Consider the following 26,006-nt stretch of genomic DNA (forward strand, 5'->3'; position numbering starts at 1 on the left):
GCTAGTGGTTGAAGATAAGGCCTGGGCTTTGACAGAAATCCATCACTTACAAACGTTGCCACATATAGCTACCAAAAATGGAAGAAAAATCGCTCTTCAAAGAGATGTTGGATGCTTTCTTCATGGAATGAAAATCCACCGTAGAGTTTTCATAATTTGGAAAAGGCTTCCTGCAAGAGACGTCATTAAGTATACTCTAAATATTAGTGGCAAAGCGTGAATGATCGATTATGAATATTTCCCCATTAGAAGCTATGGTAAAAAATCGATCAGTAGGGTGTTCGTTGGGAATACTCTGTTTATCGATCCTTTTCCATAGGTTTAAGTGGCAGATCAATTGATAGATCGCAAAGCACGCCTCGCCACTGCTACTAATGAGACTTTGAAATACATATCAGATAGTTCCTTTCCGATCTTCTTTGACTTATTCTCAAAGAATAAAATTTTAATTCATTAATTAAATTTTTTATGTAGGGTGGATTCGTCAGAGGGTACAAGCAACTATCTCTCTGCCTAATAATCAAGATTTTTCAACTGAGAAATCCCGACTTTGCGTTGAATAACCTTGAAAGTTAGGTAGTTAAAATTTTGACTTAAAATTGGATCACATTCTGCGATAAGGAACCACTGTCTTTGACTCTTCCATTAAAGCACCTTCCAGCACGAGGAAACTAGTGGCATTCATCTTGTTTCTAAAATGAGCCAGAAATAGTGGCCCTTTGTTGCAAAATGTGGTCCAACTAGTCTAATTTTTATTAGGGATGACATCGCTAGTCACTCATCATTTTCAGAATTCTCTATATGCATATATTATATTTCTCATTTTAGTTACAGGACATTTGTCACAACGCTGATGTTGCGTTGTTTAGACATAAATAGCTGCGTCAGACTGGTTGAATAGATTATATTTTCACCAGAAAATCACCTCGAAAAGTAGGAATCGAAAATTTGCTTGATCTGCGCCTTCATCGGTCGTGTGATTTTAATGATGCGACTATTCGAGCATAGCTGCGGCCATATTGCATACTCGCCCTTTTGAAGGCGCTCCATTCGATGAGGCGAGCCGGCGCATGGAGCAAAGACGAACGCCGCGGATTGTGGCAACGCTGGGCCGGGGCGGCATCGGGCGTTCGTCTCATTCTCGTGTGCCCTATGCCATTCATTTCCTTTTGGCACGTGAACGTGAGACGTGAGTCGCTCGTCTCGTTCTGTCACGCCTCGCGGCGATTTCGCTAATGGAAATCGAGGGAAACGCGTGAACCACCGCCGCACCGGTGACGAGTGACGCAGACGTGACGTTCCCACGGTCCGCGGAAAAAGGGACGTGTGTCCACTCGCTGTCACCGGGTTTTAAGGTGAGTTATCCACAGCCTGAGTTAACAAAATTCGAGGTGTCGGAAAAATTCGCGTTTTGGACCTTGACTTTTAGCTATGGTATAGAGTGTTCGGTCGGTTTATTATTGAAATTGATGGATAAAGTGACAAAAACAATAAAAGGAAAATGGAGCTATACTGCTGTGCTAAGGAAAAACGCCGTAGGAAAAGCGCCATGCAACGTTACAAAATTTCCGCCGCTATTTAATTTTTTTCAGAGAAATGGACCACTAGACAAGTTACGAATTTCAGCATTCTAATACATGTTTCTCAACCAAAATTTCACGTAGAACACGGTGCGCACAACGAAAATTACAAAAGTCAACTCCTTACGAGGCTATTCAATGATTCTTGATGCGTGAATTCAAACCACCCGCTCATGAAAACTCAATGCCCTACCTGATTCACAGCGAGCGCTAAACGTTATCATGACAGTCTCTGCGATTAAAAAATCTGGTAACCTCAATCTTGACTTTTTGGCTCAGCTATAGCAAATTGCTTATAGTTTAAAAAGACATGGTAGGAAATGAACAATGCTCGATTGAGAAGCTTGTTGAAACCGTTGGTAGTGCGCGATTTAACTCACGTAGAGCTTTGAGTTTCTTGTGAGCGGGCAGTTCGAATTCCTCGTATCCAATGTGAAATAAAAACGTAAATATCTTCGTTAGGAGTTGGCTTCAGTAATTTTCATTGCACGAATCGTGTTCTACGTGAAATTCTTGTTACGAAACATGTATCAGATTGTTTAAATTCGTACCTTGTCTAGTGGTCCATTCTTGGTTGAATCTCACTGAATTTTATCTGCAGCGCAAAGAAAATCCGGTGAAATCTTCAAACGGATTCAACCTACAATTTTTCTGTAAAAAAAAAATAGTATGGCGGCGGAAATTTTTAAACGTCGCATAGTGCTAGTGATCCTTTGGCCGGAAGGTGACGAGATGAAGATCGTTAACTCGGCAACGTGGGAATCTTGTATATGCCGCAAATTCGTCGGGGGATGTCGATGCATTTACTCACACCCCTGCCCCGTCTCACCCTTTGATACGCTGAGAGCTCGCATCTCGGGTGGCTCTCCGCCGCCACCGCCGCCGGCCTGAGAAGCGAGAAGACATTTAGCCTCGGAATAGCGGAGGAGTTCGCGAGGAAATGGATGGGTCGAAACCGATCGATGTCCCGTAAAAGTCACCGGCGAGGAACTCGACGCAAGCAACCCCCCCCCCCCCCCCCCCCGTTACACACTAGCTCGAGTGACGTTCAATCGAGAAAAACCAGTTGCGACCGCCTGTATTGCCGTGCTAAGGAAAAACGCCGTATAAACCTTCAGGCGTTGCCAAATAGACCGAGTTTAACAGAAAGGAACCATGCCACATCAGCTATTGCAAAATTTAACTGGGCAATTTAATTTTTTACGAGAGAATTCCTTGTGAGTTTCCTTGTGAGAATCCATTGAAAGTTCCTTGTGAGGATTCCTTTGAAATTTTTAAGGAATTTATTGCTTCGGACTATGGAGTATTTTCACTGAAATTTGCACAAAAATCCACACAACCGTTTTCATGTAAAAAATCAAATTGCCCAATTAAATTTGGCAATAGCTGGTGTGGCTTGGTTCCTTTCTGTTTGACGCGGTCCAGGTGTCCTTCGATAGAACACGAATTTCTTGGAAAAACTATGATTATCATTCTTTCAATTTTTCATTCAATTTTGTTTGGGATTTCACCTCAAGTTCCGGAAAATTTCAAGGAAAACTGTTCACAACTTCTCTCAAAAATAAACATCGTATCGAAGGAAATTTGGCAACCCTCCAATGTTCATACGGCGTTCTTCCTTAGCACGGCAGTGTGGTAGAGGAATCTTAGTCCAAAAGCCTGACATTGAGTTATTGATGTGCGGATGTGAGAGAATAGAGGAGCTTTAGGAGGCTACGCCCCCTGGCCGCTACGTTGCCCATCACCCAGAGGTCGCTTCGCGAATTCCCGTGAGTTGATCAAAACAGAACGGGCTCATGTAGAAATTATCTCCAGTCGATAGTCGCAAAAATCATGAAAATTTGCCTAGTAGATCTTCAAATTGAATTGTGACACAAATGAGCATTTATTGTTGAAATAAATTGGAGAATTTACAAGTTTAATACGTAATTTGAATATACCCGGGTCATATTTCCAAAACTTGAATAGAGCGGGCTCGTTTGGGGCCTGATTACTTCAGTCGCTAGCCGCAAAAATTATTAAAATCGGCTCAATGGAACGGTAAAACTAATTGTAACAAAAAAAAGAAAATGTAGGAGCGCAGAGAGCTAATTATACGGTAATGATACATGAGGTACACTGTACAGTAATGGATTAACGAGCATTTTAGGACGGAAACTCCTTCTAATTGTCGTTAATCCCAGACGTAGAAATGTAACTCCACTAGCTCTAAGGATGCAAAATTAACGCAAATATCGTTTTCAATTTTTTTTTTTTTCGTGAGAGAGAATTAAACAGATCTTTCTTCCGTTTTCAGTCGATTTTCCTCACTTTCCCAAAATATTCATAAACAATTTCAAAATTTAAAAAAAAAAATATGACACAGTAGATTTTGAAACGTCGCAACGAAAACATGTTAAGCAATTTCACTCACCAATATTAAAATCGCTTTGCTTTATTAAATAGCACTGAGAGAGATGAATCTCAGGCTAAATTGCTAACGCTAAATGCACGAGATGGCAAACACAACTTTCATCACGGCGCTTTGATACAACTATTCGTGTCTGACGGATGTCCATGTTGCATAGGCAATAAATTGAAGGAGGATCGGTTTTCCATTCACTAACCTTCGTGACAAGCACGGATGATTTCCCCGCCATTCCGTCGTCGTATAGCATAGGTACGCAGAAATATATGCGGCCTGTGCCTACGGAGAGTTTTAGGAAATAATGTCCTTGGAAAAGCGTTCCAAAATAATTCATTTATTTTTTCATATTTCATTATTTCAATCTGCTGTTTTTTCCTGATAAAACCTAAATTACTTGAATCCATAATAATATAGCATTTTGGAGCATGAAACTCGTTTGAAAATGTGGCACTCTTTGGAGAAAAAGGTCCTAAGTGTACCGTCGAAAAAGTAATCATAGGTTGTAATGTAAAATTACGATTTATCTCCCTGCTCTACGACAAAGTAAAGCGTTGCTCAAGTTATTTTTTTAGAGAATGCCCGAATAAATTGTGATTTTTTACTCCTCTCCGTTTTATCATGAAACAGGAATCGAATAAGTTAAGTACATCAGAAATAAAAAGCAACGAGCCAATTCCAAATGTTCCATCGGATACTGAGAGTCTATAGAGACGGTTCTTTTGTTTGCATTTTAAATGGAATGGAAATTGACTTAAAACGGTTTTTTTTTTCTCTTTTTTTCGTCATCTTTCTCTTCTTCTCTTCCGGTGAAAAGGATTTTTCAATGCCGCACAGTGGAACGAGTCAATAGGTGAGGTCGGACAAAATTTGGAAACTATAAAAGCTTATAACTCCGTTTATACCAAACTTTGAGGTTCTCAAAGTGTTCCATTGGTTTCCTCGTGAAATTTTCCTCTATAAGCAAGCACCCTTTAAACTTTAAAATGTGACGAAATAAACGTCAAAATTTGCGGTTTTAGTCGAAAATTTAATGTACGACCTCTCCAATTGATTCGAGCCACTGTGTGCCGTCCGTAAACATACTTTTCATCCAATTTTCAGACCCTCTAGGACTTTGACCACACATAATGCACAAATGGATGAATTTATGCTAAAAGGAACTATGTGCATAGGGTTTGCGTGGAACATAGTTCCTTTTGGCGTAAATATGTTCAAATAATCATCATAGCTACTAATGTTTTGAAAGTCTCTTAAATTAATTAATATGGGATTATTAAGCTCTTTCGATTTTGACTGTGTTTATATTCTCGTCATCGGAGGGCCCTAACAAGTCGATATTGCTCATAGTCGTGAGGATTTGCAGATTAAAACGAGATGGCATCCGCTGCAGTATAATTTTGAATAATCCATTGAGTACTGAGCAACGCATAAGCTCCTTAATTCAAAGAGCTAATGGAATGAGCTAGATAATCCTGAATGCGTGACTGAGTTCACTCGGAACAAAAAGCATTCATAATAATCGGCTTAAAAGAAACAGTGCTCGAAGTGCAAAATCCAAAGCAAAGAACCAAAAAAGAATCCTTAAATGCCCACCCACATGTATCAATCGGATCAAAAAGTAGAAGGGTTTTTTAGGTAGATTATTATAGCATTCGGTTGTCAACGAATCACAGTGGATATTGAATGTAATGACAACTGATATAACGACCTATCGGGCATAACAACCAGTGGCGTGGCGTGAATTGCAATGTATCGATTGTTATGTCATTTAAACATACGGTAAAGAATCGATTGTTAAGGTGTTCGCTGCGTACACCCTGTTTATCGATCCTTTCCCATAGGTTTGAATTGCATAACAATCGATATATCGCAAAGCACGTCACGCCATTGATAACAACGCAATTTGACCGGTCCCGGTTAAACACCCATTTAACCAATGTATTTATACGGATTAAAAAATAGACCCGTCAGTAATAGACCGGGGGTTTGTATAGTGCCCAGATTTTAAATTTAATTTCTTAATTCTAATTGATGGTGCTACTCCAAAAATGTTTGAATGTTAAGGGATTGTTTATAACGACATCGTATATTTCGACATATCGGCCCTAACGACGGGCTTTCCTCGAAATTTTGGGCTAGGCTTTCGACAACAACGACCGGAGCATCGCTCGTTGAGGTAATCACTTTTAATATCTATTTAAGACAACCAATACGTATGTAAATCAAGAGAAGAAAATTAGTTGGATTTTATGTAGCAAGTTTTGAACAGCAATGATCCATTCAGTGTGCGCAAAAACTCCATCTTAATAAACAATCCCTCTTATTTTTGATTTTTTCCCCTTTTTATAGGGCTTTGGCCTTAGAGTATCAGTACAAACAACCAAGAAAGATAATGCTCAATTCCGCCCGTTTGAATAATAAAGCCAAACACATGCGATGTGGTAGGCGCTAACGGATATTAGCGCCTACTATCCCCCGGGGATAGTGCTAAGGTTGCGCGCCCCTGGGCTCGGGTGGTTCCGCTATTCACCAGGACTTATCGCCTCATGCAATAGATCCATCACCTCAAGTCAAGGATACTCGCATCCAGGCCGCAGTTTGCTAAGGTATTCAAGCTACGAATTTTCTCATTCGCTAAAGGTAAATAGCAGGAAGTATAGTGTTTCTTTCTTCGTCCAGCGGATTTCCGTAGGACTTTTACTCTAGGGCGAATTCGCTCAGGAGATCATCAAAGTGAAGTGTTCATTCGTGCTCTCTCTCTCTCTCCTCTCCCCCTCTTTTACCTTTTCTTAGTCTTCTACATTCGCTCAGCATCGTCTCTTTCCTTTCACCTCTCTACCTCGTCTCTCCCGCCATCCTACTCCTTCTACATTCTCTGGCAACCTATCATTTCCAGTTTCTTCTATCCTCCGATTTATATGCATTTCTCTATCACTCTTTCTCTTGCTTCTGCTTGACAATTCTTCTAGTGGACTTGTCCCTAGGACATGCCCTATCGGAGACTTCTCTGGGGATGAACCACCTAACAACCAACTAAGGTTGTGAGATGAGGGAATACTTCACGCATTGCGCCAAACACAGCACGGTCGGCTCGGTCGGCTTGGAACGCATATTAGCGCCTACCAAACTGTGGGAATACTTCACGCATTGCGTTAAACACAGTACTGTCGGTCTGTAACGCATATTAGCAGCTACAAGTCTGAATGCTTACTTTACGAATTGCACCTATACAAGGGTCCGCACTTTATCGTTGAATGTTCGTGATTTATCAGTGTCAGACCTACCGCCCTCGGCGTGGACAATGTCTGACCAGTGTACATCGCGTGTGACATACACCAGTGTACACACAAATAAAATAAAAAATGAATATATAGTGCTAAAACTAGTGGTATTTCTTTTCTTGCAAATAAGAAAACCTCGTCTTCATACCCTAGCGCCAACACAGCTTTACTCTTTGCTGTTCAATTTGAGGTGAGTGCGTAAAAATTCAACTGTCTGTTACAATAACTATCGGTTAAAACGACCGGAAAAGGCCGGTCCCTTCAAGGTCGTTAAATTCGATTCACACTGTCTTTAAAATTACTTTCTATGAAATATGTTTGTGCTCCAATATTCTAATTTTTCGCCGTTTTACATGCCTCTTAATCATTTGAAACTGAGATTAAGTTACCTAGGGAAGAGTTATATCTAAAAAATCCGCGATATTTCGCGATTAATGGATACAACAGTGTTTTTTATCTACACAGTCTCTGAAATTGTAAGGTATAGTGAAATGAGCATGAGCTTTGGGCCAGTTTTGAAGAAACGCGCAAAACGCGGGGCCCATAGCAACTTTTCCCTCCTTCGACTCCAACGACTGGAAGGTTAGACAACGCCCTTTATTTCTGATACTTGATAAATAGTCCGTAATCTCCATTTTAATTGTAACGAACAATATTTACGTTTAACGGGCTTCTGCTGATATCGTGCCGTATGACGTAAACTGTCATTAATATTCGAGGGGCTCAGAGCACGACCTATATAAGGAAGTCGCTCGGAAGTCACTCATCGCTCAGGGCCAATTTCCACGGAGTTGAAAATCTCCGACGTAAGTATGGAAATGCTGAGCTAAAGTAACTCAGGCATAAGGACGGGCTGCGTCGCTGGCGACTGCCCTCCCCTTACCCCTGGCATCCGTCTCATACCCCGATCCGTTTCCCCCCTCTCCTCCCCTCCCTCTCCTCTCCTCCCTCCCTCTCCTCTCCTCCCCTCCCTCTCCTCCCCTCCCTCTCCTCCCTCCCTCTTCTGCCTTTCCCTTCCACCTGTAACTGCAATGTATGTTCTTTTTTTTTGAAAAGATGTGAAGTTGTACTGCAAATCAAATCATGTTTGAGGAACTTTCGGGCCAATATCCCACAAATTCGGAGCCAAAGTGTTTTTTGAGTTGCAAACACGCGACGGAAAATCAATATTTGTCATAGCTGAACAGCTGTCTCCAGTAATTTCGAAAACGCTTTTAGACAAAGAAAAGTTTTATAGATATTAAGTATTTTGTGAACATAAATTCAGTGTAAGCTTAAAAAATAAATATACACGATAACAGAATTCTAACTTTACTGGACGCCACGCCATACCCATATAATCAGGCTTTGATGCCCAAAAGTATCATACGAGCTAAAAAGAATAAATGACAATTTCGTAGAATTATACTGCAAAATTTTATTCAATACACCTGAGGTTTTTCGGCATACAGTGCCATCTCCAGACGCATAACGAACCTTCACCAAGGAAACTACAGATACTTGACAAGGAAGTACAACTAAAAGCAAATAATCCATTAACGGGAGCAACATGATGGTTTTAAATAGGGAATCAGTGGCGTGGCGTGCTTTGCGATATATCGATTGTTATGCCATTTAAACCTATGGAAAAGGATCGATGAACAGGGTGTTCGCAGCGAACACCTTATCAATCGATTCTTTACCATAGGTTTAAATGGCATAACAATCGATTTATCGCAATTCACGCCACGCCACTGTAGGGAATAATCTAAATAAACTACCATGCACATGCAAATCAACAAGCGATAAGGAATGAAGCGATAAAAGAGAAAGAGATACAATTTTGCAGTATAATGGTACGAAATATGTATTTTTCCTCTTAAACCTAGTTTCATAAAACTGCTGCCCTTACCGGCGTTTTCAAAATTCCTGGAGGTAGGCTATTCTACTAGGACGAATTTTTATTTTCCGTCGTGTTAGGAACTCAGCGAACACTTTGGTATGGGATCCATTGGGTATTATCCTGGAAAGCCTTCAAACAAAATTTAATTTGCTGTACACCTTCACGAGTCGCAACTAATCACTGTTCACGCAAAAGCCACTGGCTGGAGACTGACGCCGTCGCAGTCGTGAATTCCAGAATAAGATTGTAACGGTCAATGCGCGTTGATGATGCGCAGAAAATTATAGCTCTGTTTCCTCTTAAGTATCTTAAATCTGAGTGGAAAGTATCTCTCCCGAGCATATAGCTGTCTTTCCTGGAGTGACACATGCTACAAGGAGCTTCCCATGCCAGAGCGAGCTATCTAACTCACCGCAAAATTTTTTCACTCGATGCTCCAGGCAGGATAGCTCCATAATATTTCACTCAGGCCACTCAGGCCAGAATAATTTTTAACAGTGCGGAGCTGGTTTGTTCATTAATCAAGTTTGTCGGACTTTAATCGGTTCCGTCCGGAAAATCGCCTACGTTGGCGGCCTGCTTTCGGAAAAGCTCAGGAGGGAGAAGGGTGAAAATTGAGGAGCACGAAAATTCAAGACTCGCACAACGTTTACACGATTAAAGATGTATGATTTTTCAAATTTTACTTTAAGCAGTACTTATTACCTCAAATTTTAACTCTCCTGCCTAAATTTTGTTTGATTGATATTGAAAGTCAATCAAATATTATTAGTTGAGTTTAGGAGCAACTAAAATTAGGAATATTGTATTGGAAAATATTTTTAATGTTTTATCCTCTTTACGGTATATGAAGAATTCTGGTCGTTATTTTTTTTAATATTAGGCTTGTCTTGGACCAAAGTAGGGGAAGAGAATTAGCACAAAAAAGGAGTACGGATGACTAAAGCCGAAAAATACGTATATCCGACTGCAATGTTGCAAATATCCAATTTTTTATTATTTACTTATTTTTTAAATTAAGAACATTTTTTTTAAAAAAATTTATCGTCAATTTTCGTCTTTCTTTCTTTCAAAATTTTGCGCAGAAAATACCTATAAGCTATTTTGATTATTTTATTTTTTTCCAAAAAAATAAAATAAAAAAACATTAAGAAATCATGATGGACAATTTTAAAACGTTGTGTACGCGGGACGCACCATCCGACTTTAGTCACGGCATATGGTCCGTCAATTTTTGATGATTCTTACAAGGAAAAAACCAGCGGGGCGGATAACCTTAATTTCCATAAAGTAGAAATACTGTGATTACAGTCGATCGTTTTCATCAAATAGATTAATAGGTAAAATTAGCTGGAAGGTAAAAGTAAATGAACAAGAGAGAGACTTACGGTTTGAGCCTAGATCATGGACTGTCAGAAAAATTGCTCTTTTTTCTTGCTGTGTCAGGTCACCCTGGAAAGAACAAACACATAAAATCAATTAAAACAATACAAGAGGACGACGGAGTATTTTCTATGATAACATTTCTCGGTGGTTGGAAAAACAGAAGAGACAAAGCGTTGTTCTGCCGAGGGACAGAACATCCGATAGAAAAAGCTTTGAAGGGATGACGGATAGTTTGAGCGGGAGGAAAATACCTTGTCTTGGTCCCGATACGCTTGAACACAGTCGTTATCAGGAGTTTTAGAACAGTACATTTTCCTAGCAGTAAAAAAAGTGTACCCTCCGGTTTCAACCTTCATTGTTATTTTTCTGAACGTTTAAAAAAATCTTTACTCGAGCTTTCATCGTTGACTGGAGATAAAAACCGTTTCCCGCACGAATTGTTTGATCATGGCGTAGGAAAGAAATTATCACAAACATCCATAAATTATTCATTGGCGACCATTACTTGAGCAATCTTATTACCTTCCTAATTTTAATTTATGTAAATCTTGAGATCTACCGGACCGATTACAAAGATTTTTCGACTACCAGTAGATATTAATCTAGATGAGCCTATTTATCTTTGGATTCCCGAAATAATATGACTCGGGATTTTTATTGCCACGAAATAGGGGTTGGGTTACGACCTCTAGTTTGCGTTAATTTTATGACTCAAACCTCATTTAACATGAAGTGTCGTTGCCCAGACGAACGAATGTAATTGTAGTTCATCATTGCAAAATTTCCTCTCGCAAATGCGGGTGAGCGTCCAAACGCCCAGCACAGACCTACGTACAATATCAACAGAAATATTGCCCTGGAAGAAACTTAGAGCATTGCGTCATCCACCGTGATGGCATATACCGCGATTTCTTCCTCCTTGAATGAATCGATAAGTGGTGCAAACATTTACCCTGGTTGCTGTACTTAAAACACGGATGAAAGCAAGGTGGAGGAAACCACGTTATGCACTACTGCAGTGGATCGTTGTTTTTGAAGAACTATATCTCCGTTAAAATTAGACGTGGAAAACCAGGTGCTCAGATATTTCTCACTATTTTTGACGCTCTTTAATCTGAAATAATCAAAATACAATTTTATGACCTTCGAAACTGACCCATTATATTATTTCCTACTAGGAAACTGTTGGACATTTCACATAAATTTTCTCTAATTTTTCTAATTACATGTCAAAATTAGGAAACTGTAAACTGATATGTGACTGGATCTGTGAAAAGGGACCCTACCTTCCGAGAAGGAATTTTTCTTATTTTCTGAAATTTTGTAGAGGAGGAAAATCTGAAAATTTTGACTCAATGTTGAATCGAAAACTCAAAAATTGATATAGAGATACCAGCCCCGAAATTCCAAGACAAAAATTTTTCGGTTGTTGGAAAACGTGATTTTAGTGTCTCGGAAAGTTAAGGAGGTTTTTCTCCTGGAGGGTTGAGCCTTTTTTCAAAGATCCGGTCCAGTCACATATTAGACAACACATTCTCTTAAAATATCGAGCTTTTCGAGTGAATTTCACAACCTCGGGATGGAGCTACGCGGTTTTTGCCTGAGCAGCGACGAAAACTATGCTCTGAAGTTTCCGTGAGTGCGCTTGCGGTGATATAATCTAAGAAGCAATAAAGTGCATTAAAATGATATTAAGTGATACAAAGGCGTCTCGCGTCCTTCGATTTTCGTGTACAAAGACGCCGCAAGCCTTTATTCGCAAAACTTTTATGGTGAGGTTACACGCTCTCTCTCATCATAAAATGGACGTATTTCTACCAAACAGAACTATGTGCGTAATGACGTGAGCCCTGTTATGCATATATGCTTATGGGTCTCAGGGCTCATGTCTTAATGCACATAGTTCCGTTTGGCAGAAATACGTCCAAATGTCATCGAGTCACGGCACCGACAGTAAATGATCCGATATTGTTTCGCGACGAGACATCGGTTGCCGCGTTGACGGAAAAACTCCGAGATTCGCTCCGAATTCACTTCAAGAATTTAAATCTAAATTAAGCCACACATTTGGCAACGTACTGTGCTCATCGTGATGGCAAATCTGCTAGTAGTTCCGATAGAGACACGTAATCAATTACACTGTTGTTACCTCGACTAAAAAGTTTCACTCGCATCATTGGATTGGCTCGCAGAGCTCTAATTAGCTGTTAACCCTTTGAATGTTTGATTACATTCTCCTCTCGCGACACGAGCATCGAATATTTTCTGCGGTCTGTCGTAAAAACTGCACGCGAGTCCTCGCACATTTTGCAGGAAAACAGACGTTTCAAGTAGTACTTGAGTTGATTCCTCTTTAATTAAGTAGCTGCGCTTCGTTTTGCTGATTTTCTGAAAATTAAAATTTACCCTCTCCGAATGACAATTGGACTACATTTTGCAATAAGGAATCATTATTTCTGGCTCATTTTAGAAACAACATATATGCTTTTGGTTTTCCTAAGCGGAAAGGTGCTTTTAGATTGCATTTTGCAAAAGAAAGCAAGAGCAGGCCAGTTTTGCCAAGATTGTGCTACCTACATTCTTTACAATCAAATTAGAATTACTGAAATCTCGCAAAAAATTCAATATAAAAAGGCAACTTTCCTCTTGAAATTAAAGTTTATTGGGACTAAAGATTAAACTTGTTTAAATGATCAGATTATATTTGCAAAGTAGAGAAAGTTGCACAATCTTAGGGACATTGGAATACGCAAGGTTCATTTTTGCAAAATGCAATTCTTATATGGAAGAACCAGAGCTAGTGGTTCCTTATTGCAAAAATGTAATCCAATTGGACGTACCTATTTGTGCTAAAAGGAACTAGTGACGGGTAGAAGATATGGGTTGTGCTCTAGAAAGCTGCACAAGACACAATTTAAAAGTAGACGTGATTCCCCCTGTGGAAATGGAAATGTGGAATTTTACATTAAATTAAATGGAGCTAAGCGCCAAAATACGCTGCACTTTATGAGCCGCGGGCATGTGAAAAGAGCGTTGCAGACAGGGCTCATAAGTGGATTAAATTTTGCAATAAGAAACCACTATTTCAGGCCCATTTTAGAAACAACATACATGCCTTTGGTTTCCCTATGCAGATATGTGCTTTTATGGGAGTGCCCGAGATAGTGGTTCCTTATTGCAACATGCAATCCAAGTTAATGTGGCATCTTGGAGCTCGCCGACCGGGCTTATATTTCGATCCTACCGACGATGCAGGAATTCTATCAAGCAATAAAGTTCCTTTCCCGCCGCGTACATCTCAGGGGGAAAACACTACGTCTTATATGATTTAATTAACGAATATGACATCTACCAGAGCCACAAACAGTAAACAAACAAACCTATAAAATACAGCTGAAACGTCTGTCCAAACATCGGCGCTTTGTTGTTATCCCGCTGGCTTTGACGTCAAAGTGCAGAGAACACCTCACTCGCCAGCACAGTTGCCAAATAATTTGCTGTGAATTTCGCGACTGCAAATTTCTCACACCCCGCCAATGGAGGCGCCTTATCTTCGTGCCTAAGCGCAGCGCTCTTGTAAAACGAGATTTACGACAAGAACTTCGAGAGCGTGGGCGCGAAGCTAAACGACTTCTGAGTGGAAGTTTGACAAGTCGGAATACCTCCATAGTTGCCAACTAATCAGTATAATGGAGTTCTTGCATGTGTCAGGAATTTACGATTGAAGCACTAATGCTTATGTAAACTTGCGTGAGAAACACGATGATGCCACTGGTTTTCTATGAGATCAACTCCAAGCTTAGAAAAAGCTCTCTAAGTTGAGGTCGTAATGGAGGGGATATCCAACGCTACCGTGAGAGTCCCCCTCTATACCAAGAAAAACTCAACATGAAAAGATAGAGAGCAAATACATTAACAGGGTTGCCCATTTCGTTGGGGGACTCCAAAACTGAAAAAACGGCAACTCTGCTAATGTATATGCTCCCTATCTGCGCATGGATACTTTGATTAGACGTAGAGTTAGACTCTCAGGGTAACGTGGGATATTCTTTTTATTGTGGCCACAACTTTGAGAGCTTTTTTGAACTTTGGAGTTGATTTCGGCAAGAACCATTGGCATCGTGTTTCTCGCGAAATTTTACGTAAGTATAAGAACTTAGATCGCAAATCGCTCACGCGTGCACAGGGTGGCATGAAACGTAAAAAGAAATGAAGACTGGAAATTTCATTGAAATATTTCATGAAATTTCACGAGGCTGTGAAATATTTCATATTTTTCAGAGGCTAGAGTATGCAACCCGCACTCAAACACACAGACATAGAAGAAAGTCACAATTTTTACATTTTGCGGAACATGACAAGGAACCGGTATTTTTCAACATCTCTCATAAATTTCTGAAATGTCAAGATTTTTATTTTTCATGATAATTTGCCATCCTCGCGCATGCAACAGCTTCATTTCCCATTTGGATCAATCGAAAATATCCTTATTTTTCGGCACAATTCGGCAAATATGCATACCGCCCGCCGGGAAAGTGGAGGAGGGCGAGCGGGGCGATTGTTACGAGGAGGAAGAAGAAGAGTGAAAAACTGCGACGGAAATAAACACTCCTATAGGCATATCTATTAGCTGGGTGAGCAGTTAAAATCGGCTGCGAATGCCGGCAAGAGTTAGTATAAAGATTACGATTTTGTTTTTGTTTTTCTTCCGCACGCGGTCTCGGTGGGGAGCTGAAAGTTCTCACTTTCTCAGACCAAGCGACGACAAAGAAAGTACACATAAATACGATGGAATTAAGAAACGAGACGTCCATTTGTTTTTGGATGAGCCTTGTCACTGAGAAAAATTTCCTGTTGGATCAACAGGAATAAACTGCGGCGGAAATTTATCTTCGAAAAAATAAAATACTCGTGGAAGCGGAAATTTTGAGACACCGCAATTCAGATACGTGGTTTCTCATCACACTTTGACCATCGATTTGCGCTTCGAACTTCCGTCAAGCTTGGATATTTGCATCATTCATACAATCGAGCCAGCTGCTGTTGCAGCTAGTGCGCAGGAAGTCAAAACGCCTTCAATTTTTTGAACGCAATACGGACATCCGTCGAGTTCGAATAGTTGCATCAAGGCGCTGTCGTCAACGCGTCTCAGTATTCATTGCCGCAGACGAATGCAAGTAGTGCGAAGAGAATCAAAATTCCTTCAGTTTTTTACATATTGATGGCCAAAGTAAGAGACCACGTATCTCCGTTTGCTACGTTGCAGACTTCTTGTAAGTCTTAATTTTTTCTCCTGAAAACTATTCAACGTAAAACGTATATACTCCGTGTTTTTTCTCTGTGTTAGCAGTTTAATGGTTTGAATTTAAAGAAATGTACTTGTGAGAAAAATCGTTTTAAAGTGTCGCCTTATGTTTTTTTATTTTTTTTTTTATTTTTTTTTTTTTTTTTTAGGATTCAGTAAAGTCGGATCAAAATTCCACCGTATTTTATTCCTTTTTTCTTTTTTTCTTTTTTTCTTTTATTCTTTTATTCTTTTTTTCTCTTTTCCTTTTTTTCTTTTTTTCTTTTTTTCTTTTATTTTCTTTCCCTTTTTCTCTTTTTTCCCCTTTTTTTTAAAATTTTATTTTGTTTTTTTCATTTTTTCCATGAATGAGGAAGTTAGACCCTTAATTGGAATAATTGGATACATAGGACAGGATTAAACATAAAAATCACGATAGATGGAACCCAATGACGCTAATAACCTTCAAATATTCATTGCTCACATTCAGCATGCGGTATTGATCTGGTTTATGACGTCATAACCGAGTTGGTCCGGTCCATGGGGAAAAAAACTTGAGCATCAGTAATTTTCAGCCACAGAACATTATATGACGAACTGAATTAGCTTTTCAAATGATAATACGATGCGGGCGAATCAAAAGGTCACGAATTCCAGACAGGAAACGTTGCAAACCAAAGTACGTGCGGTTTGGGAATTTCGTCGTCGATATTCGCTCAAAACTTCATTTTTATGCTCACTGCTCTCTCCAAGAGTCGCCAATGTAATTTCAGCCGACCTTTTTTCTTTCTCATCCCCCTTGTTTCTTCCTTTTTAAGTATATTTCAACATTTATTGATCCTCTGAGAGAAAGTATAATATTTACATTATGATGGTGTACGTTGGCTATAATGATAGAATTAGTTAGTTAGTTAGTTAGTTAGTTAGTTAGTTAGTTAGTTAGTTAGTTAGTTAGTTAGTTATTTTATCAGATATATTCAGCAACTTAGGCTGTCCCCGAGGTAGGGATCATAAGTATATATTGTGCGTGTATTATGTACATATATACAATTCCTATCAACTTAACTAACTAACCAACCAACTGACTAACTAACAATTATACATATTACAGCCAACTTTTAATGGGGTAAACATTGATCAAAGACAGCAATATTTCCTTGAAGGGAAGATTTAAACAAAGCTCCAGAACTGCCCAACATTGATCAAATTTCATCATTCTTGACCCAAAAAAATAATTTAATTAAAAATGCCCCGAAGAAGGGGAGGAAACTGCCCCCTTGCTCCCTTTATGCCGGTAGCACGTGACGTGACGTCATGTCGGGCGCACCTGCAGCCACTCTCACGTTCGGCCGTCACGTTCACGTTTACGCGTGTTGCGGATACGTGAGCGAGTCGTCGTCCGCACTGCGTCTTCCGCGCGGAAAATAAACAACGGCTGAGTGGCCGGTTGCCTAGCCGCGCGATCGCAGGTGCACGGAACGGTCGGCGCACAATGGAATGAGTCAATGGGAGCAGTTGGACAAAATTTGGAAACTTTAAATGCTTTTAACTCCTGTTTTTACGAAATGTTAAGGTCTCAAAAATGGGCCCATTGGTTTTCTCGTAAAAGTTTCTTCTAAAAACACCCATTAATATTTAAAATTTGACGAAATAAACATCTAAATTTGCAGTTTGAGTAAAAAAAAATCATGTCCGACTTCGCTCATCGATTCGATCCATTGTGCGGCGGTCCGCAAGTCGGGCGAACGGCAACCCGGGGCACACTGGACCGAGTCAATAGGATAAATCGGACAAAATATGGAAACTTTGAAAGCTTATTTTTTCGATAATATGAAACAAAAAAGTTTCAGAGTGGTTCCGTCGGTTTTTTGTGTACAATTTTCTTTCAGAAACACCCCTTGAAATTGAATTTGTAACGATATAAACTTTAAAATATGAAATTTTAGCCAGAAATTTCATTTCCAACTTCCTCTATTAGCTCGATCCACTGTGCGGGGGCTGTTGTTGTGGGCAAGGCGGCCTTCGGAGCTTTGATACACATTCGGACTTGTTTACCCCCTCGATAAACTTGGCTCTTCGCCCGTAACGCCCCCCCCCCTCCTCCTTCTTTCTCACTTTCGGAGTTTCCCTGGCCGAGGCATCGTGCTACGTGCTTTCGCCTCCGTGAGCAAGGGGGGGGGGGGGGGGCGACGGTGAGATGTTGAAACCGTAAGTGAAACGCCAGACTGAACTCAGCAGAAGGAAATCGGGGATATGGCACGCGAAATTTCACCCGGGAATCGATGATTAATATGTCGTTTCCGAAACAAAAAGATGCACTCTTGATCACCAAGGTGATCTGGATTAGAGTCACCTACCGTGGAGCAAGCTTTCCCTAAAAACGACGTATGAGCCACCAGACGTTGCCAAAATTCCTTTGATAAACCACACATTTTTAGGAAAATTCGGATCTATTTATCTTCAGATTTTTTTACCGAACTTTCTTCGTAATTTGAGCTGAAGTGCTTGAAAAACTCGAGGAAAATTAATCATAGCTTTCCTGTAAACTGAATATTTTTTGAGAGAAAATTTGTCAACATTTGAATGCTCATAGACTGCGTTTCCCTTTACCACGGCAGAAGGAAGGACCAAGTATTTGGACAGGAGGATTAATATACGCATTTTTTTCGGGAATTGTCGGTTGATACGTTGTTTCTGACATACAGTGGATTTTTAATCGCGTACTATGGATTCTTGATCGTAAGATGGACTCTTGATTATATCCGCAGTGATTTGCGCTAGAAGTACTGCAGATAATTGAGATTTTGAAACGGACCGAGATCAGCTAGAGGGAACTAAGTATTTGTTCTTGAATTCAAAAACGCGCATTTTCATATTTGAATTGGCGGGTGATAGGTCGTTTCTGAAGTACAGTCTATTCTTGATCATCCGCGATGACTAGTACTTGCGTTACCGCGTTTAATTGGACCCTATTTTGCAATAAGGAACCACAATTCCTGGCTCATTTTAGAAACAATGTATGCAATTGATATCCCTATGCAGAAAGGTAATTTTATGAAAGAACAGATACAGTGGCTCCTTACTGCAAAATGTAATCCAATCGAGTTTTGGAGATGGAACGAGTTAAGCAAAAAGGAACCAAGTATACGGACAAGATGATTAAAAGCACATATCGACGGTGTAAGTCGACAGTCTCATAACTGGTTTGCGGCGTCTGCAAATCTCCGCCTCTGTGTTATTTTTTTTAAGGAGAACAAATTTACATCATTCCTTGATGTTTTGAAGAATTTTCTTAGCACAGAAAAGAAAAATCACGGCAATTTTAAAGAATTGCCGCGCGTTAAGTAGTTTTCCGATCAAAAAATAAAGTTTGACAGAATGTCTGCGACGTTGCAAACCGAGTTATGTGATTGCCGACTTACCCCGTCAATATGTTCGTGTAAAAAAATTCGATAGGTGTATATTGTTCCCGAAATGGAGTTTCCGAAGTGGAGTTTTTTAGTTCTTCCTCTCCGATTTCAAAGACAGAATCTCCTTGAAATAGGAAGCGATATGATGTATCAAATAGCGAGAAAAACGAGGCCTGTGAAATTTTACAGCCGATGGCAGTTTTAATTTGACACAGAACATTTGATCAGATTGGGCTCGAAAAGGTACCGGTTGAAGGCGATCGTCTGTAACAAAAGCAATTTTCCCTTCTGAGAAATATCGGAGAGAAAACACGTTCGAGGCGGATTCCCATCAGTCCTTAAATACGCGCTCCTCATGTTTGGAATGAGGGTGAGGTTGAATGGGAGGCACGATCCCTCCCAACACCCCCTCAAGCGATTCTTCAAAGTTCAACTGCCCTATTTTTACCGGGTCATTTCCTTAGCGTTGCCGCGTTGTCAGAATCGCTGTGTGCACATTTTTCTAAATTAAGTAGCCAATTAAAAAAAAAAAAAAAAAAAAAAAAAAAAAATTAAAAAATGGTAATTTGGCATGACGTTTTAATATGACCATACATAAAAACATGTCGCCTCATAGCACAAGTCCAAATTGCGCGTCTCAGGATAGGCCGCACTTCTTTCACTCACAATCATATCATCTCCAAAGAAAATCGACCCATCTGTCACTTCTGTAATTTGTCACCTCTAACCATCAAACACGTACTTATGGACTGCTCTGCCCTCAGATATCTTCAATTACAGATCTACTCCCCTACAATCAACAGAAATACAAACCTTTTACATGCGATAAACCCAATATTACTACCAAAATTCTGAAACTCTTCACCTCTCTTAATTTAAAAATCTAAATTTTCGTATATACTCCCATTTTCAAAATTCTCTGTAAAGACGTTAATAGCCTGTGACGCTGAATGTCTCAAAATATACTAACTAACTAACTAACTCCCTGTCACTCACTCTACGACAATAACTAATCGCTAATGTTTTCCATAGAACCCCAACCCTTCGGGTATCGAGGACCTCAACATTTCTGCCTCAATCTCATCCCTTCACCATCTAACTGGGTCCTCATCTGTGCTTTCTCCCAGGAGGAACCCAATCGAGGACCTCTTTGGCAACCTTTCTTCTACCATTCCTCACACATGTTGCTGTGCTGAAGAAAAACGCCGTATGAACCTTCAGGCGTTACCAAATGTCCTTTGATAGAACACGAATTTCTAGGGTAAACTATGAACATCATTCTTCCAATTTTTTAGATGATTTTGTTCGCAATTTCACCTCAAGTTCCTGAAAATTTAAAGGAAAAATGTCCATAACTTTTCTCAAAAATAAACATTATATCGAAGACTATTTGGCAACTCTCATTTTCATACGGCGTTCTTCTTTAGCACGGTAGCATGGGCTTACCATTTAAGTTGTTTCGTCATAATAGCATGCACGATGGTTTGCATGCTATTCAAAATCTTCCTTGACGTCCCATTTTTGACTCGATCCTTTCTGGAAGAACTACAAGAATGTTCATTTATCAAATAAAATAAATTGACTCTTACCTGCACATGCACTGTCAGGTCACCGCATCTGTCGGTTTTGACGATGAATTTCTGTAACATAACAAGAGAATAGGATGAGTGGATTCTCACATAATGATATCACAAATGTCAAAACAAGATTCTGTGACCAGCGCAACTGATTCATTCTCGAATAGGTAGCTTGCTACGCAGGGGATACATCCTGGCCTACCCCGAGTATTGAAGGAGAAATGGCGAACTGTGCCTCTAAATTTTCAGTGCGGAAACACCACCGTTCCGGATCGCTTGGCTTCACATCGTTGCCTCCTGGCCTACCCCCAAAATTGAAGGCGAAATAACGAAATATGCCTCGAAATTTTCAGTGCGGAAACACCGCCGCACAGTGAATCAAATCAATAGGAGAGATCGGACAAAATTTGGAAACTTTAAAAGCTTATAACTCCCTTCATACAAAATTTTGAGGTTCTAAACGTGGTTCCATTGGTTTTCTCGTGAAATTTTCTCCTTCACGCACCCCTCAAAATTTTAAATGTGACGAAATTCACTTAAAAATTTGCAGCTTCAGTCAAAATTTTCATTTCCAACCTCTCTAATTGACTGGATCCTCTGTAAGCCGTACAGTGGATCGAGTCAATTAGAGAGATCGGACATGAAATTTTTGACTAAAACTGCAAATTTTCATGTTTATTTTGTCCGATTTTAAATTTTAAGGGGTGCGCTAGAAGGAAAATTTCACGAGAAAACCATTGAAACCACTTTTAGAACCTCAAAATTTTGTAAAAACGGAGTTATAAGCGTTTAAAGTTTCAAAATTTTGTCATATCTCCGCCATTGACTCGATCCTCTGTGCGCCGTTCCGGATTGCTTGGCTCCACATCGTTGCCTCCTGGCCTACCCGAAAAATTGAAGGCGCAATAAGTAAATGTGTCCCTTTTTCAGTGCGGAAACACCATGACTCTGGATTGCGTGGCTCCACATCGTTCTTTGGGCCAGCTGGGGCAGTATCGCCTGCTGCGTGCGAGATGCCACGTGCGCGGGCTCGATCGTATCCCGAATAAGGGCCAATCCCCCCTGCCCCCCCCCCCCCCCGAACGCCCCTTCCCCGCCGACTCGCGATCGATGACGCCACGCTCACCGTTGCCGGACTGAAGGAGAGAAAAATCCCTCTGATGGACTTCCGCTTTCGTGTCGGAGCGACTTCGCGGTCGCCCGTTTGGAGCCAGTTGCGTGAGTTCTCTCAGGGTCACTTTCGAACTCGTCCCTGAAAATTCGGGATTCGCCCTTAATTTTCTGGATTATATTCGTGTTATCCCGATATTTTAAGGGAGTCGAGGAATCTTTGTCCTTTATTTTTAGGGATTTTTATATTTTTAATATTTACACAGTTCATTGTGCTCGATACTGAATGGCCTGATCAACAGGGCTATGCCCTAGTCGTTAGTGGAAGAAGAAGAAGGAGAAGGAGAAGAAGAAGAAGAAGGAAAAGAAGAAGAAAAAGAAGAAGAAAAAGAAAAAGAAGAAGAAGAAGAAGAAGAAGAAGAGGAAGAAGAAAATTCTTCGTGGAAGGAAGTGGGTTCCACCGTATTTTTGGCGCAATTTTAGTGGCAACCAGTAGTTTGGACAAGGAATGGATTGGATTATGTATGATTAATTATTTTTTTGATTTTGTTAAAGGGAGAGGCAAATTTTAGAATATTATTGTGTTGGAATTTAATAACTTTCATTGGAGCACAATAATTAATTTTAGGAGCCGTCCCTAAATTAAGGGATGCAATTTTCTGACATGTTTTACCCCCTCCTCCTTGTAACGTTTTTGTGACGTAGGTCCCTATCCTTCAACATGTAAAAACAAAATGGCGTAACGCTCTTCTCGACCCACCTCCTCTTAGAGCGTTACGTAATTTAGGGGTGGCCCCATAGAGATTATATAGTCAAATAAATTAAGAGGCTTTTTTGGGGGGGGGGGGGGTCTGAAAAAGTAGCTCTAGGTGTGTACAAAAAAAAAGGATTCCGAAAATTTGGTCCTTACTGCTCTTCCGTAACACGGTGTACGATTCCTAAAACCAAGGCATTCAGCCCGGAGAGGATAACTCACGGACCGGCGACTTTTTTCAATGTCCAGAAAAAAAGAAATAAACCAAAGGGGGAAAACAGTTTAATATTAATTTAAGAGAGTTGCCAACGGCGCTAATGGTACATCAAGCTTCTTTTATGCGCACTGATGCCAAGCTCATCTGCAAGCGCGTTCGAGCTGGAAAAATGATGGGAAATCTTAAGAGTTTCGCGGGAAAAGCGGCGTCTTTGGCGGAAAGTGATCCCTGCTGCGATTCCGCGTTCGGACGAAAATCCAACCCCGTTATCAAAGCACGCGTCTTTGTTTACGCTCTTGACTCCGATCGACTACTAAACAATATCGAATCAACGTTACAGATCCCTCCTTATGCTGCCTTCCTAAGGCAGAACGCCGCGCCGTTCAAACCCTCTCATGATTTTGACGAATTTTCTTTGATCTATCAATTGATAGCAAAAGTGCAAAACCACTTATCTCGATTACAATTTTTCGAAATTTCCGTTCTGATTTTATTTTTTCAAAGAGAAACAAGCCATTTTAATGGCTCACTGGAAAAAAAAAAAAAAAAAAAAAAAAAAAAAAAAAAAAAAAAAAAACACACATTGGATCTAGAGTCCAGACTCTTAAAAACATCGATAAGAAAAAGGACTCTTGATTCAATCAGAATCTAGCTTAAATCAAGAACCAAGACTCTTAATTTAAGCGGATTTCGTTTTGATTCAAGCAAAAATCCGATTTAATCAAGAGTATTTTTTTTTGTCAATGTTTTTAAGAGTCTGGACTCTAGATCCAATGTGTTTTTTTTCCTAGTGCTTACAATTTATACAATTATTTTGCTGACATCAGAATAGAAAAATCGAGGAAGTTTTCAGGAAATTACGTTGATTAGTTTGCCAAAGAATATACGAACTACATTTTGCAATTAGGAAATATAAATTCCGGCCCGGTTTAAAAACAACGTATGTGCCATTAGTTTCCCAATGCACATAAGTATTTCTCAGATGCGCCAGAATTTATAGCTCCAAATTGTAAAATGCAGTCCATCTTAGGTATGATGAGAAGTCTGCTACGTCGCAAACGGAGGAACGTGGTTTTGCACTATTGGCCTGGTTACACGCTCAAATTTCCGTCAAATTCCGATCAAAAAGATGACCAAGATGGCGGTCGAGAGTTATCTAGATTGATGAGTAAAATTAATTAAAACATCGTGTTGATTGGAATAAGAATGAAATAAGCACGGTTGTGTGGAAATCAGATGAAGGATGAGCCCCACAGCTCCATCATCTACCACCAATTTTTTGCAGGCCGCAGAAATTTGATGGTAGACGGTGCGCACCAGTCACCATTTGATCGGAAATTGATTGAAATTTGAGCGTGTAACCATAGCACAAGCCATCGATATATTTAAAAAATTACGTCTTGTCAATCTGTCTCACGCGATTAATAGGATGGCTGCGATTGAACTGAACTTCGTGTGACTTTATGTTGTTAAGTTTTTATAGTAGTCTTAGGCAAATTTTAAGACATAGTCCGTCGACTTCTAGAAAAAAAAAGAAAGCTACACGAAAGTAGAAATAAACTGCAACCTCGCAAACGGAGTTGCAAGAAGGGACCGAAATGATTGGTTGAATCAACCCTTGTTATTTAAGAGTGAAATTTAATATATTGAAAGGAACCAAATACAAATTGAGTCAGTTTCAGGTGGAGAGTTCTGCCGATTATCCAACGAGCGTGCAGAAAGCCTGCACCGCGGCGTGCTGCCAGCTCGAATCGCGCACCGACGCCTACAAACCTAAGGGGCTACTTCACGCATTGCGCAATGCTTGAGGTATCCCCTTAGGTTTGTAGGCGTCAGTGCGCGTTTCGAGCTGGCAGCACGCCGCGCCGCAGCGTGCCATGAACTTGCCCACTTTTTATAGGTGAGGGTGTTAAAATGTAGGCAATTTGACATCAAATCCGAGATTAGCGACTCAAAAATCAATTGGTACGAAACTTTCGTGATCTTTCAGTCGTTATCCGACTTATTTCTACCTATTCTTGAGTTTTGGACGTAAGTGCACCGCGTCTCCCCAAATTACTTGATTTCCTTCCTCAGAAAACTCACATTTTAAATTGTTATTGTATGTGTTTGTCCATGGATAAATCTATACTGTGAAACGAGTTTGGCATCTTTAAAACAAGAATTTCCACCCTTTAAGCTTTAGTGTTTAGCATGAGAGCTCTGGTACTGAGAATACATGAAGTAACGACGCGCCTTCAATTATTTGCTTATGCAAGACAGACATCCATCCAGTACGAATAGTTGCATCCAGGAGTTGACATCTGTGCAGTACTGCCGTGCTAAGGAAAAACGCCGTATCAACCTTCAGGCGTTGCCAAATTGTCTGTGATAAAACACGAATTCCCTGGTAAACTTATGAATATTTTTCTTCCAATTTTTCAGAGAATTAGGTTCGTACTTTGATTTAAAGTTCCTGAAATTTTCAAGGAAAAATATTCATACTTTTCTTCAATAATGAACATATTCTCAGAGGAAATTTGGCAACTCTCGAATTTTCATACGCCGTTTTTCCTCAGCACGGCAGAGTACATTCATTCTTCATGTCCTCTGCGGTACAACACAGCTAAAAACTCGTTGACCTTTAAGATATGCGGACTTGGAATTGATTGATTGAGGAACCTCATTGTTTTGCATTATTCAACAAATAAATAATTATTCAACTTAAAACACCGTTTCATCACTCATGTGAAGATCCCAGAATCCTTGTAAATATTATTAGAAATAAATTTTTGATATTGCACAAAGAAATCCCGATGAAACGAGGCAGGAACAAGCTGGCTCATTTTGCCGTGCTAAGGAAGAATGCCGTTTGAACATTCGAGAGTTGCCAAATTTTCTTCGATAAAACGTTTATTTTTGAGGAACATTATGGAAATTTTTTTTTTAAATTTTCAGAAGTTTTAGATCAAATTACAAAAAAAATGATCTCAGAAATTGGTAGACAAATATTCAAAAATTTTCCTGAAAATTAGCGATTTGCCAGGGGAAAATTGGCAACGCCTGAAGGCTCATACGGCGTTTTTCCTTAGCATGGCAGCATTGGTCACATTTCGAAGGCTAACAGTAAGCCTCAACT

General features: G+C 40.0%; 1 protein-coding gene across 2 annotated transcripts in view; it reads right to left on the reverse strand.

The window, feature by feature from the left end:
- LOC109032554 (uncharacterized protein ZK1073.1) overlaps nt 1–26,006 on the reverse strand; it is an 89,706-nt gene that overhangs the window by 43,879 nt on the left and 19,821 nt on the right. For both annotated transcript variants that reach the window (XM_019044741.2, XM_072303423.1), the window contains exons 2-3: nt 20,820–20,870; nt 10,539–10,602 (exon numbers count right to left, since the gene is read on the reverse strand). In XM_019044741.2, coding sequence (XP_018900286.2) covers nt 10,539–10,602; nt 20,820–20,870 — 115 coding nt within the window. The remainder of the gene's footprint in view (nt 1–10,538; nt 10,603–20,819; nt 20,871–26,006) is intronic.

This window comes from Bemisia tabaci, chromosome 8 (genome assembly GCF_918797505.1).
Source record: "Bemisia tabaci chromosome 8, PGI_BMITA_v3".
Classification (NCBI taxonomy): Eukaryota; Metazoa; Arthropoda; class Insecta; order Hemiptera; family Aleyrodidae; genus Bemisia; species Bemisia tabaci.